The 15049-nt window shown below is 43.3% G+C and overlaps 1 protein-coding gene across 1 annotated transcript; it reads right to left on the bottom strand.

Annotated features, from left to right (window-relative positions):
• Positions 1–2639: 2639 nt before the first annotated feature.
• On the bottom strand, positions 2640–13069 carry lsm5 (LSM5 homolog, U6 small nuclear RNA and mRNA degradation associated). Its single transcript, XM_070889404.1, has 5 exons — positions 13012–13069; positions 12464–12559; positions 6876–6903; positions 5589–5661; positions 2640–2923 (listed from the first exon to the last, which is right to left on the bottom strand). Exons 1-5 carry the CDS (start codon positions 13052–13054, stop codon positions 2891–2893), a joined length of 273 nt encoding a protein of 90 aa, XP_070745505.1. The 5' UTR covers positions 13055–13069; the 3' UTR covers positions 2640–2890.
• Positions 13070–15049: the final 1980 nt, after the last annotated feature.

The raw sequence follows: 15049 nt of genomic DNA, 5'->3' as shown, positions 1-15049 counted from the left end.
GAGTATCTAGAACGAGGGGGCATAGTCTCAGGATAAGAGATTGGCTATTTAAGACCAAGATGAAGAGCAATTTCTTCACTCAAAGGGGTGTGATTCTTTGGAATTCTCTACCCAAAGGGCTGTGGATGCAGAGTCGTTGAATATATTCAAGGCTGAGAGAAAGATTTTTGGATTCTAGGAAAATCAAGGGATATGATGATCGAGCGGGAAAGTGGAGTAGAGGTCGAAGATCAGCTATGATCTTTTTGAATGGCCGAGCAGGCTAGAGGGGCCATCCCTGCTCCTAATTCTTATGTTCTTATATAACCATGCAGTTTGCTAAGCATTATAGTAAAAAGAGAAAACTGCTATTGCTGCTGAAGGAGCCACTGTATTCAGGTTCTGATGAGCTTAGTATTCAGGAAACCATCCAAGCTCTTAAAATGAGAGCCATCATATCCACACAGCAACAACGTAATTAATTCCATGAAGTGCTTTTGCCAGTCCTAAGCCACTCAATATTAATGCAAATTTTTTTCTTTGCAAACTTTCTATGGAAAAAAACCTTTTAATCTATACAGCTATAACAATCATTGTCACAGGGAGTGATTGAGTCAAATGATCTCTCAAGGGAAAAATATTTGAATCAGGCTGCGGCGAAAGAGAAAGATACAAGGGCTATGGGAAGACAGGACAGCAGGGGGATTAATTTTAGACATGATGCTCAATTGCCTTTTTCTGGGCTGTAAACTTCACTTCTATAGTTCCATTTCAAATGGAACAGCTATGCAACATATTTTGAGCAATGCAAGAATCAGTATGACTGCACCTGAATCTATGCTTGGTGTCAAGTGCAAGACCAGAAGGAGGTAGTTTCATATTGACTGTGGTAGAACTGTAACTGCAAAGCCCAATAGGACAGACCTGGGTCCTTGAACTTGATGGGGGGGGGGGGGGGGGGGGGCCTGCAAATAAAAATCTTTATTTAACAGATACAAAACAGAATTGCGTCCATTATAGAAGATACTGATACTGTCGATAGACTTTCTACTCTTCTAGAAACTTTTTTGCTATCAAGCAGAAGAAAGTCATTGAGAAATTAAATATATCCATTTAGAACACAGTCATAACATTATGCTCCTTTTGTAATATGTTTGAACTCCACACTGCATCAGTGACATCTCCCATTTCAGTCATCCCTAGGGCCTCAGATTGCTAATTTAGCAACAACTGGCAGTTACGCAAGGGTTTTGAGCTATGGCATCATTCTACTATCTATTGGATACACATTTCCATTAGAGGCCATATAGCTTGAGACAAAAGCATCATTCCAATAGTCTTGGAGAGGTAAACCGTGTGTAGTAACCCATTGCATCAATCTTCCTCTTCTGTAAACTTTCCTGAACTCTAAAATTCCCCATCTTTCCCAAACCCCAGAATTTGCTGGAGCAGCTCATGGCGCAATGAGCATCGCGAGTTTTTTTTCCCCGTTACCCTTAGCTCCAATTAATTTTGCATCATAAGTTACAGCAAGGTCAACGGGGCATCTGGCACTTTGGTGAACAATGGAACAAATAGTTCTACTTAACCAATTTAATTTTCGAGAAAGAAGCAGTGAACAACAGAGAAGGAAATAGGTGAGTGAGTCAAATTAGATACACAGAGAAATAAAGAGAAGGATCGGATTAAAAGAGACAAAGAAAAATAAATAGATAATTTTTTAAAAAAAACCTCTAGGAACAATTTACTACCTGCAGAATGAGGCTCCATAGTTTCAACTGTTCCTTTTCTGAGCCTCTGAAGTAGAGAGGCATTGCAGGAACATAAATCTCATCATTTAAAGGGTCCTTGAGTTGTGAAATACCATTCCTAACTTTCTGCACTGAGTTTAATTTGTATTTATGACACAAATCCAGCTATTTCTTAAAACTCAAGGGGAGATCGTGGAGTGGCACAAATCATCCATAAATGTGTGGTGATCTGCAACTCACACCGTATCGCTTCCTCACTACAAATGCTGTATTTTATTTAAGAAAAAAGCATGCTAATAATGCTGTGCATCTTTAACTCACCATTATTTTGCCAAAGTTCTGGTTTATTATGACTTGTACTGGGGTATGGTTCCATAGCCCTCTATTACTTCACTAAAGGGGCAAGTCTTCATGTACAAGTCTATGCAGTGAGTGGTGGCAGTTTATTCGATCACACGAGCATTGCAGTCAAGCATCATCCTATTCTCATCCAACATCCATCCACACATACAAATTTCCAGGAGGATTCAACGATCAGGAGCAAAAATCATTGCTGATAGTTTCCTCTCCCAAGCCCAGGGACACAAACGAATTGTTACAACCTAACAATTCTGACCAAGATCATCAAGACCAAGAATGAACTTGGGACTTTCCTGACTTGTATATATGTCAGCACTAAGCTATTTAGTTACTGAACCACTGGGAGATTCCCTTGGACATTGAAATCTTAATTCAGCTTATCAAAACAATCCCAAGTAACAATCATGACATTCCCAAAATTAACTCTTTTCAAGAAGATGTGACATTAAAATGAAAGGTTACAGTAACCACTAGATTCACAAAATCCATTCCAAATATAAAAAACATTAAAATACAGGTTGCAAACAATGTAAAACTGAAACCAGAACATTAATGAAAAAGAAAACACTTTATTTTCTCTCTTTAAAAACAAATCAAGTTTTGCATACACTCAGCCATGATTCACCTCACTTCTGAGACAATACACTCTTCGTTCAACATATAAAATAAATGCACACTTCCTGGAAATTCTGTTCTCATAAAAATAAACTTTAAAAAAAAGGTGTCAAAAAACAGAAGTGAACATAAGAAAAAAGCAGCAGAGACTCAAAACTTCACAGTTGAAAGTCAGTGGGATCCATTCATACTTCAGGGCCTTCACCACCAGGAATAAGCTGGGAAGTTTAAAGAACAGTCATATAAGTAACTTAAATTACCATCTGTAATCACATCCATTATTATTACAAGTGATAAATTGTCAGAATATGCATTAACCCACAAGCTTAGGGTACAAAGTAGAACCAATAAGGATACTATCCTACATCATTAGGTTTCAGGTCTATTTTACAGAAAATGCTTTTTATACACTCGAGTGACCAACAAGCTTGTATTTTGTACAAGTAACTCCACACATTTTCTACTGAAATTCGCCTTTTAACCAGCAAAAAGGTTTTGATCGCAAGAGCAGTAATATTTGTATGTCTAAAAAACAAGCACAAATCAAACACTAATGAGACACCATGGATGGAGAAAGACACAAAGCAATCAACTGAGGTTAAGGAAAGAGGCTTAGACCAAGTACATGGACAGCAGGACACAGCATGACAAGGGAGAATACAAAGATTAGGAGAAAAATCAAAAACAATTAGAATGATAGAGGAACTATGAAATTAAATTAAAGGAATATGAAACAAAATAGTAAGATATTTTAGAAGTACAAGAGAAAAGGAAAGTCAAGATGGGAATAGGGCTACTAAGGGACAGACAGGATAAAAATCACAGCCAGTGATAGCGAAATGGCAGAAATATTAAACAATTATTTTGCTTCAGTATTTACCAGGGAGATGGATCAGGTGGACATAACATCGGAAGTGGAGATTAGAATTGATCTAACCACATTCAAAATTTAAAAAAAAAATCAAACTCAGGATAAAACCCCTGGTCTGGACAGATTACACCATGCATTTTAAAAGAATCTAGGGAGAGATAGAGGCACTATCACACATTTAATAATTTGTTAGAAAAAGGTGTATTGCCAGAGGACTGGCAGATAGCTAACATCATACCTATATTTAAGAAGGGAGATAGAACATGTCCAGAGAACTATAGACTAGTTAGCTTAAGTTCAGTGGTAGGAAAAATAATGGAATCCCTAAGGGAGAAAATAGAAAAACATCTAGAACCAAAAATATAATAATGAATAGTCAGCATGGATTTCAAAAGGGAAAGTTTTGCTTGACCAACCTCATTGAATTCTTTGAAGGGGTAAGAGAGAATGCAGACAAAGGTAATGCAGTAAATGCAATATATCTAGATTTCCAAAAGGCCTTCGATAAGGTACCATATAACAGACTAATGTAAAAGGTCTGAGAATGCGGAGTCAGGGGACAAGTGGCAGAATAGAGAGCTGGCTGGCTGTAAGACAGAAAGCAGAGAGTAGGAGTAAAGGGTAGCTATTCAGAGTGGTAGAAGGTAGGAACTGGGGTTCCACAAGGATCAGTGCTGGGACCACTGTTGTTCATAATTTATATTAACAATTTAGAATTTGGAACCAAAAACTATTTCTAAATTTGCAGATGACACCAAATTGGGAGGGATAGTCAATACTGAGGAGGACTTCAACAAATTACAAAACACATTTTAATAAATTTGCCAAATGGACATATAATTGGCAAATTAATTTCAACACAAAAATAGAGGTCTCATATTACTTGAATTTAAATGTGGTAGAGAAGCAAAGGCATCTGGGAGCACAAATACACAAATCACTAAAAGCAGCAATGCAGGCTACTAAGGCCATTAAAAAAAAACAAGCACTAGGGTTTATTTCTAGAGGGATAGAATTGAAAAGTAGAGAGGTTATGCTAAACTTGTTTCAAACCTTGGATAGACCATACTTGAGTACTGCGTACATTGCTGGTCACCATATTATAAAAAGGATATAGAAGCACTGCAGAGAATCCAAGATTGATTTACAAGGACGATACCAGAAATGTGAGATTATACCCATCAGGAATGGATTAACAGGTTGGGTTTAAGTTTCTCTTGAAAAGCTGAGTGGTGACCTATTCGGAGGTCTTAATAGAAGGTTTTGATAGATAAACAGTGTGGGAATAGCAAAACTGGAGGCTATCACAATATAAGATAGTCACCAAGAAGTCAAATAGGAAATTCAGAAGAAACTTCTTTACCCAGAGAGTGGTGAAAATGTAAATCTTGCTATCACAGGGAGCAGTTCAGGCAAACAGTATAGATGCATTTAAGGGGATGCTAAATAAGCATGAGAGAGAAAGGAAGCAAGGGTTATGCTGATAGTTGGATGAGGAAGGACGGGAGGAGGCTCGAGTAGAACATGGACTGGTTGGGCCGAATGGCATGTTTCTGTGCTGTATATTCTATGTCTTTAGATAATACGAGTGATCTAAACATAGCAAATTTATTCCGATGAATATCTACTAGTGGTTTTAATTTACTAATGTAATATATACTCAACCAAAAGCAAAATTAGATGAGGAAAGACGGGAGGAGGCTCGAGTGGCGCATAAATGCCAGCATGCACTGGCTGTGCCGAATGGCCGGTTTCTGTTCTGTACATCCCAAGTAAAATGGTCCCTAAAAACTTGTCAAATTGTATCTTCAATCTGACTGCTCCTCATTTTATATATTAAACAGCAGAAACTTAATCCCAGAAATGGCAGCGTAAGCTAAGGAGTTGGAAGAACAGCTCTTTCTGCGAGCTTCTGCCCAAAAATCAATGGAAAGAGCTTGGAATATCCAGACCACCAAGTATCTTGCACTGCTACTGTATTACTGCCATTTAATCAGGATTCCACTACTTACCATTGTTATGTTGTTTCCATTCAGTAAGATTTGGTCCAGTTTTGTGATTCTTCTGCCTTCTGGTGTGATCTCACTAGAGGAGCAAGAGTGAGAAGCACTGTAACCAAAGTTAACAGCTACGACCCAGAATACTTTACACTGGAATAAGAATATGGTACTGTACTAATGCAGAAACCCAGTCAGAATTCACCCCAAACCACCCTGACTATAGTACTATAAATAAAGTACCATCCTCGCTAGAATTCACTCCGTGACCCTGAATATAGTACTGTAAATAAAGCACAAACCTTGGATTGTAAGGATATCAGCCTCTTTTAGGGCCCAAGTTTCGGGCCGCGCCTAGAACGGCGCAGCCCCGACCTGGACGCCCGTTTTTCGCGTCAAAAAGTGCACCTAAAAAAAAAACAACTTAAGATTCTCCGGCTCCCTGCAGGTCGTTTGCAGCTCGGCGCGGCGCAGCACGAGCTGTAGGGGGCGGAGCTAGGTCCCTGCGCTGAAAACAGTGCCAGGACCTCTGCACATGCGCGCTAGAGTGGGCGCACATGTGCAGTAGCTCCAGGCGCCCAAAACTGTGTGGGAGAGGCCCGAAGCACGCAGCCCCTAGCCCTGGTCAAATGGCCTCACTGGGGCTGCGTCCACAAGGCTGCCGCCCACGCCCACCTCCTGCTTCCTCCTGACCCGATTCGACTCCCCCGGAGGGACCCGACCCGACTCCCGCTTCCCCCACCCCCGGACCCGACCCCCCGGACTGGACCCGACCCGCGCTCCCCACCCGACCTGACCTCCCTCCCTCCCAAAAAAGGGATCCTCGCCACTTTAGTGCGGGGTCGGGAGTGCTCAGAGGGGCCTTGGGAGGGGGAAAAAAATTCAAAAAACATTAACACCCTTACCGCGTTGCAAAAATAAAAACTTTTAACTTAAATTTTTTTCAGTTTATTCAATTTACCGCTACCGGCAGGGCTGGACTGCTGTGTTTTCCCTGGCGACCATCGGGGTGTGGTATACAGGTTAAGTGAGTCTCGAAACTCAGACGGTGTCGCAATGTGAGCCGTTACACGTCTGGCACAGCTCTCCTCGGTGGTGCTTCCAAGCGCCGTTGCAAAAACCCAACCAAGGATTGCAACCGAGCGAAAAACAGCTGAGAACCCCAGTTTTCACCACAAAGGGTCAAAACGCGGCGAAAACTGGGTCGCAAAACACCCGAAAATCCAGCCCAAAAACTGTGAGTGAGCCTTACAGATCAGCTACTAAAATCCCAACACAAGAGGGTATTGAAAAAATACTTACAATTCTGTGACATCTTCAAGCACCATGTCCAAGGATTAGAGTTAAGAAATGCACATTCTGCAGTTTATAGAAATCAGTTTATTAACCCTTAGATTACCAGCAGATCCTGGGAATTCAGGGTACCAATAGTTTTCAGATCATATTCTGTGATGATGAAACAAACACATCCTTTCCAGAAAGCTACTGAAATGTTAAGAATGGTTTAAGACCAAGACTATGGGCTCAATTTTCCCCGTTCATTTGAGCCGTTTTTTTGGTGCGCGCCTTTTTTTTGGCGTATTTTTTTTTCCAAAGTTTTCCCCTGCGATCTGCGCTGGCGTAACTGACAGTTACAATTTTTCTAGGCCAGTTTTTTTTTTTTTTTTTTTAAACGTAATATCTGCACCTGCTTTTTCAATTGTTCGTAGTTAGACAGACGCCGATCAGAAGGCTTGGAGCCCGGGGAGGGAGAGGGAGAAAGAGAAGTCACAAGACTCCAATTAGTAAGGGGTGGGGGGGAAGAGGAGTGAGAAGTCACAAGACCTTTGAGTGTGGTCCATCCATACAGACCTCGAGATACACAACTGCGAACCTGTGCTGCCTGCTTGCCATTTTGAGCTTCTTTCAAAGGTTATATTGAAGTATGCTATACCTTGTGCGAGCCTTCTGCATCATTTTGCTACGTAGGAGACAATTGATTCGACTTCATCACATCAGCAACATCAGAGCCCTTAGGGTGCTGGGCAGGAGGCCTTACCCACCTCAGTTATATCGAGACAGGCATTCGTACCACCACCTGAGTAATGCAGACTATGTCAGAAGGCCGCATTTCTGCAAATAAGTTGCAAGTGAGATCTGTGAGTTGGTCAAAGCAGACCTGCAACCGAGAAGCATCAGGAGGATTGCTTGGTCAGTTGAAGTGAAGGTTACAGCTGCACTTTCATTTTATACCTCCGGATCGTTTCAAGCTACAATTGGGGGATGTGCGCGCCATCTCTCAACATGCAACATATGTCTCCATACGCCAGGTCACAGTTGCACTGTATGCGCATAGGATTGATTTCATAAAGTTCCCCATGACCGCCCCAGCAATCCATGACAGGGCTACGGGCTTCTCCAGGATTGTTGGCTTCCCAAAAGGTACAAGGCTGCATTGATTGTACCCACATCACCTTGCGAGCACCTTTGAAGGATTCCAAGTTGTACAGGAACAGAAAAAGCTTCCACTCCATTAATGTGCAGCTCGTATGTGACGACATGCATCGCGTCGTGTCAGTCGATGAGAGATACCCTGAGAGCACCCATGATGTGTTCATTCTACGCAATAGCGTTATATCTGCCATGTTTCAGCAGCAACAACCAGAAGGGCAGAGCTGGCTACAGGGAGACAAAGGGTACAGCCTCGCCACCTGGCTCATGATGCCCCTAAGCGTAACCCAGACGGAAGCTGATCTTCAATACAACATATCGCACATTGTGACGTGCAGCATCACTGAGACCATTGAGGACCATTGGCATATTGAAACAGTGTTTCCGATGCCTGGACCATTCCGGAGGTTGCTTGCTGAACTCCCCCGAGATTGTCGGTCAATTTACTGTTGTGTGCTGCATGCCTTAGCCATCATGAGGCAGCAGCACCTGGTAGTGGAAGACCCACCTGCGGTGAAAGTGGCTGATAATGATGTGGAAGATGCAGGTGACTAGTAGGAGGACGACGATGAGGAGGAAGCCATGCAAGTGCCTGAGGCCGGAGCACAACCTCCCTTAAACAATTCCCCCTTATTCTTAGACTGCCCACTGCGCTTGGTCTTGGATACTCCATCACCCCTGCCCACAGGTGGTGGCGCAGTGTTTCTGGGCTTGGTACCAAGCTTATTCTTTCTAATATCTGGGTACTGTGCACCTCGAGGGAGGGGGGCATCGGCATCAGGCGGCAAGTTGGAGGCCGAGTCTTCAGGCTCTTCAGAAGCTGGTGTGGGAGTGACAGTTGATTCTGTCAATGGGCGTGTTCTCTTATTGCAGCAGCTAACTCCAACATGCCGTCCCTCATGTGCCCTGACAGTGTTTAAACGACCTGCAGCATTGCCTCCCTCACGTTGAGCAAAACTGTCTGATATACCTCATGGTCAGTGACGTGGTTTGCATTACCCCTGACATTCCCTCCCTCATGGTCCCGGATATCGTTCCCATTTCTCGTGTCATTGCTGTTACTTCTCCCGACAGTCCCGCTAGCTCATCACCCACCCCACTGATGGCGTCCAGGGGTGATCGGGCAAGGTCAATGCTCTCCGCATTCAATGACATTATCTGAACCACATCCGTTAGATCCTGCACCTCAGGAGAGCGCGGTCGAGTTCTCCTTCCCCTCCTCCCCCTGGGTGTGGCTCGCACCCCAACACTGGGACCCGCAGCCTGGGACGGTGGGGCCCTGGGTGTGCCTTGCTGCATCACACCACTGGGACCCACAACCTCGGAAGGTGGGGCCCTGGGTGTGCCTTGCTGCACCACACCACTGGGACCCGCAACCTCGGAAGGTGGGCCCTGGGTGTGCCTTGCTGCACCACACCACTGGGACCCGCAACCTCGGAAGGTGGGGCCCTGGGTGTGCCTCGCTTTTATTATGTGCCATCTTCTTCTGCAAAGATGAAAATGCAACTTTGTAGAGAGGGTGTTTTTCCTGCTGGGTGGGACATATACAGTTGGTCACATTTACAATACCATTAAATAAATGAATATATTACTTACACTAACTACTTGACCAAAGTCCTGCCACTTATTTTTACCCTGGCCTCCAGAGCTCGTGGTGGTCACCATTGCACAGCAATCTTCTGCAACTTGGTTCCAGCGTTTCTTCATTTCTTTGGATGGAATTTTTGTGTGACCTCTGCTGGTGTCCAGTTCCTGCCAGCTGTTCTCAATCATCGTAACTAGTACCTCCACTTCTTCCTGTAAGAAATTCTTGGTCCTTGCACCACGTTGCATCTTGTATTGCTCCAGCTGCGATTTTTCCAATGCTCTCACAGCACTCCTCCTCACACACACAACTGGCTCTTTAAAAATGGCCGATTGCCAATTCCGAGCTGTAGTGAGCATGCGCATTCATTGGGACGACGTCAAAAACGTAACTGTTTTCCCCCTGCACTTACACAGAAGGTACGGCTTTGTATTTTGGCGCAGACAGCAAGTTCCACCCCCCCCCCGAGACGACTGGACACGCTATGCGGCGCCAAATTCGAATTATACATCAGGGAAACTTTGGCAAAATATTTCTGCCGCATTTTTGACCTAGAAAAACAGGCATAACTGGCAATACGCCAGAAAATGGGTTTGGGGAAAATTGAGCCCCAAAAGAGCAAAGGATGGGTACTCTGCAATGAGTGGCAATCTCCTGTCCTGATCCCTCAAAGCCTCAACATACGAAAAGCTGAACTCATGGAATGCTTATTATTCATCTGGATGGGTGCACCCAACACAACTAACTGAAGTTTTGAGTCTCTGCTACATGTGTTTTCTTATGTTCACTTCTGTTTTTTTGACTCTGATTTTCTTGTAAAAAAAAAGTCTATTTAGCTGGATGGGGAACTCCACTAGTCACATCCTGCTAATTTGAGTAGATACCCAATATCCCTACATCATCCTAACCAATTCCCTATCCAAGTCAATAGGTTGCCTCCAATTTCACATGCTCGCATTTTTATTAATATAGTGTCTTTTGTGGAACCTTGTCAAATGCTTTCTGGAAGTCCATATAAATAATATCCAGACACTCCCATATCTACCATGTTTGTTACTTCTTCAAAATATTCAACTAGCTTCATTAAACATGATTTACCCTTTACAAATCCCTGCTGGCTCTCTGATCACTATCTTTTCCAAATGCTAAAATCACTGTCCCGAATAACAGAGTTTAGTAACCGATGTTACAAAACTGATGTTAGATTACCCAACTTATAATTTCTCAGTTTATCTCTCCTACTCTTAACATCCAGATAAAAATTAATTTTACATTGAATAATGATACTGTACCTTTTAAAAAGAATAAGTCAAATGCCTGGTTGAAAGTTTTAAAATGTACAGAGAATCAAATGTACTTGAGCTAAGACAGTAAATGTTGCATCAAGACAAACAACTGGTTGGGGGTAATATATTAGCATGGATAGAGGATTGGTTAACTAACAAAACAGAGAGTTGGGATAAATGGGTCATTTTCCGGTTGGCAAACAGTGACTGGTAGCGTGCCGCAAGGATCGGTCCTGGGTCCTCAACTATTCACAATCTATATTAATGACTTGGATTAAGGGATTAAGTGTAATGTAGCCAGGTTTGCTGATAGGTGGGAAAGCAAATTATGAGGAGGACACAAAAAATCTGCAGAGGGACAGACTAAGTGAATGGGCAAAAATTTAGCAGATGGAGTATAATGTGGGAAAATGAGAGATTATCCACTTTGGCAGAAATAATAGAAAAGCAAATTATAATTTAAATGGAGAAAAATTGCAAAGTGCTGCAGTGGAGAGAGACCTGGGAGTCCTAGTGCGTGAAACACAAAAGGTTATTATGCAGGTTCAGCAAGTAATCAGGAAGGCAAATGGAGTGTTGGCCTTTATTGCAAGGGGGAGAAAGTATAAAAGCAGAGAAGTCCTGCTACAACTGTACAGGGTATTGGCGAGGCCTGCGTACAGTTTTGGTCTCTGCATTTGAGGCTGTTCAGAGAAGATTCACTAGATTGATTCCAGAGATGAGGGGGTTGACTTGAGGATAGGTTGAGTAGGTTGGGCCAATACTTATTGAAACTTATAGGATAATGAAAGGGCTCAATAAGATGGATGCAGAGAAGATATTTCCATTCATCGGGAAAACTAAAACTAGGGGACATAGTCTTAGAATAAGGGGCCGCCCATTTAAAACTGAGATGGAGAAACGTTTTTTCTCATTGTTGTAAATCTATGGAATTCTCTGCATCAGAGAGCTATGGAGGCTGAGTCATTGAATATATTTAAGGTGGAGATAGAAGATTTTTTGAGCAATAAGAGAGTGAAGGGTTATGGGGAGCAGGCAGGGAAGTGGAGCTGAGTCCATGATCAGATCAGCCATGATCTTATTCAATGGCAGAGCAAGCTCGAGGGGCCAAATGGCCTACTCCTGCTCCTATTTCTTATGTTCGGATGTTCTTGTGGCTTAAAATATGAAATTTTAGATAGGCACCTGAGAGTTTTCATTTATTTTGGAAGAGGGCAGGGAGAATCTCTGCAGATTCTAAAGAAATAGGCAGAGGCTGGGTTGAGTCCATAACAGACTGGTTCTCATTCTGTGCTGACTAATATTTAGATTTGAACAACCTGCATTTCAGATAGCATTGACTTGTAGTTTTGCCGGCATTGCCACCTTAGTTTAAACAATTTCATAGTTGTAAAAAAAAAGGTGAACTGAAATCAATACAATTGGTATGCATGATTAACACTGATAATTCATAAAGGCAACAAAACTCTCAGTATTATTCTAAGAGCAAACAGCTGGGTGGAACTAGTCAGCTGAAGGACCGAGTGTGAATACATTTGCAAATCCCAAATATCTCCCCCCAATCAGAACATTTTGATGTAAAAGGATACTGACGAAATCATCAAAACCTAGCAATGTTCCTACAATCTCTTTGTCATTTTTCATGACAATATGAATGCGTGAGCCAATGCATTTGTCCACCAGCTCTGGAATAGAAGAAAAACATTGTCTGCAAAAGTTCAAACAGAAGGGAATGAAAGTATAACATTTAAATTGCTGCATGTAAACCACAGAGCGCATACTCTCTGCTCGCTCATGAGTCGCATCACATTTCTATTCAATTTATGGCACCAAGGAGTCCCTTCCCACAAGTCACCCTCCCACCTCACCGCTCGTCCCGTCACCTCATCTCACACCCCCTTCACTTTCCCCTGCTCCCTCAACCACCCATCTCCTCCTGCTGCTGCTGCTCAGTCCCCCGCATCCTCCTCACCCGCTAATGTCCTCCTCCTCCTTCCCTCATCCTCCGCGGTGCCTCACCCTCCCTTCCATCCATCCCTCTTTCCTCCCTGTAACCAGCAAACGATGCAGCAGTGCCGAGATTGCCTTGATTCGGGCCGCGGGCCGGCGCTGCAGCCTCTCGCTCTCCAGTTCTTACCGAGCGGTAGCAGCTGGGACGGGTTGGTCGAGTTCAGCGCCATCTTTAAACAGAGCGGAACGAGTTTTCGCGTCGACCAATCACAGAGAAGATGACCAGATGGCGACCAATCGAGAGCGGGTATCCCGCACGTGCGCACAATGTAACTGCGTCGCCCAATCAGAATTCATTAAGTGCGCGCGCGCAGACATTGCGTGATGATTACATCAGTCCTTTAGATCAGCCAATCAGAGATAGCCCTGTGGGAGGTGGCGGGCGGCTGAATGGTTGCTATGGCTGTCCGGGCCCAGACCTCGTTGTCAGGAACTGTCATTGATGCACTTCCCCGGCAGCACTGTTAAAATCTCACATTCATGGCGCTGGTAGCCGTGCTGAGCCGTTATAAGGTGATGGGAAGGACCTTTTGTCCTGTGAGTGTGGTGTTGAGGAATGGTGAGTTGATAGCAAAGTAAAAAAAGACTTGCATTTATATAGCGCCTTTCGCGATCACTGGACGACCAAAGCGCTTTACAACCAATTAAGTATTTTTTTTGAAGTGCAGTCACTTGTAATGTAGGAAACACAGCAGCCAGTTTGCACACAGCAAGCTCCCACAAACAGCAATGAGTTAAATGATGAGATACTCTGTTTTTGTGATGTTGATTGAGGGATAAATATTGGTCCAAGATACCGAGGAGAACGCCCTTGCTCTTCTTTGAAATAGTACCATGGGATCTTTTATGTCCACCTGAGAGAGCAGACAAGACCTCAGTTTAATGTCTCATCCGAAAGACGGCACCTCTGACAATGCAGCACACCTTCAATACTGCACCGGAGTGTCAGCCTGGATTTTTGTGCTCAAATCTCTGGAGTGGGGCTTGAACCCACAGCCTTCTGACTTCGAGGCGAGTGAATGCGACCCACTGAGCCATGGCTGACACTGAGAACTTCAATTATACACGTCCAAAATGGGAAAGAAAGAAAGCCTTGCATTTATATAGTGCCTTTCACGACCACCGGATCTCTCAAAGCACTTTACAGCCAATTAAGTATTTTTGGAATGTAGTTACTGTTGTAATTTGGGAAACACGGCAGATAACTTCGCACAACAAACTCCCACAATCAGCAAAGTGATAATGACTGGATAATGACCGGACTTGAACCCACAACCTTCTGACTCGGAGGCAAGTGTGTAACCCACTGAGCCACACCTAACACTGAAAGAGAGATATCAGTCAGGTAGCAGTCTGGAGAGAAACCGCACAGGTTTGATGTGTAGTGAAGTACTGAAGTATAAAAATCACATCATTGCCGAATGTTTAATTTGAACCTGTGGGACCTTAGCGATGTGCACCCACCAATCTTCACGTCCCAATGGCTCGGAGTAGGGCAGAGGATCCGTTGTTACTGTAATGCCAAACCCACCATCTCATAAATCAAGAGACAAACTCTTAAAAATCATGGAGATTTGGCATAGAAATTGTGAGTTGCTACTTTTTCCCGACCCCTTGCTGACCTTTGCTCCTGGACAGGAAGCGCATTCAACCGTCACTAACAGAATACTAACATAACAAAAAGAAGCAGAAGTAAGTGGATCAGTGGCCCTGCTGTCACGTTACTCGCAGGCCAGCCTCGTACTGCTTTTGACCTTTGCTCTTTCTGGAACGTAGCCTCTAGTATAATCCTGAGCATTCAGATTTCTCCTCCCACAAGCTTTATGTAAAGACTACATGGAAGCTGGATGCACCAAGATGTAAAATAGAAAATAAAGCTGTGCAGTGTCCTAAGCTACGATTGACCTTACATAGACTCTGGATTCAAAGCTCCCTCTATCATGTCACTCTTAGTTCTCTTGAAAACACAAAATTGAGTAAACATCCTCTCTAACTTTGAAGCAGAATGCTAATGCCATTGTCTAACTTTCTAACAAGTCCAGAATATTAGTTGCAGTGATTGAAGTCAGCAGCCTGAGCTCAGAACTCGACCGACCTTATTAATGAGGTTTTCTTCTGCGGATAATACAAAGGACACTTGGGCTTATTTTTTGACTGTAACATAC

This window comes from Pristiophorus japonicus, chromosome 1, assembly GCF_044704955.1.
Source record: "Pristiophorus japonicus isolate sPriJap1 chromosome 1, sPriJap1.hap1, whole genome shotgun sequence".
NCBI lineage: Eukaryota > Metazoa > Chordata > Chondrichthyes > Pristiophoridae > Pristiophorus > Pristiophorus japonicus.
This window is presented reverse-complemented; position numbering and strand designations above follow the sequence as displayed.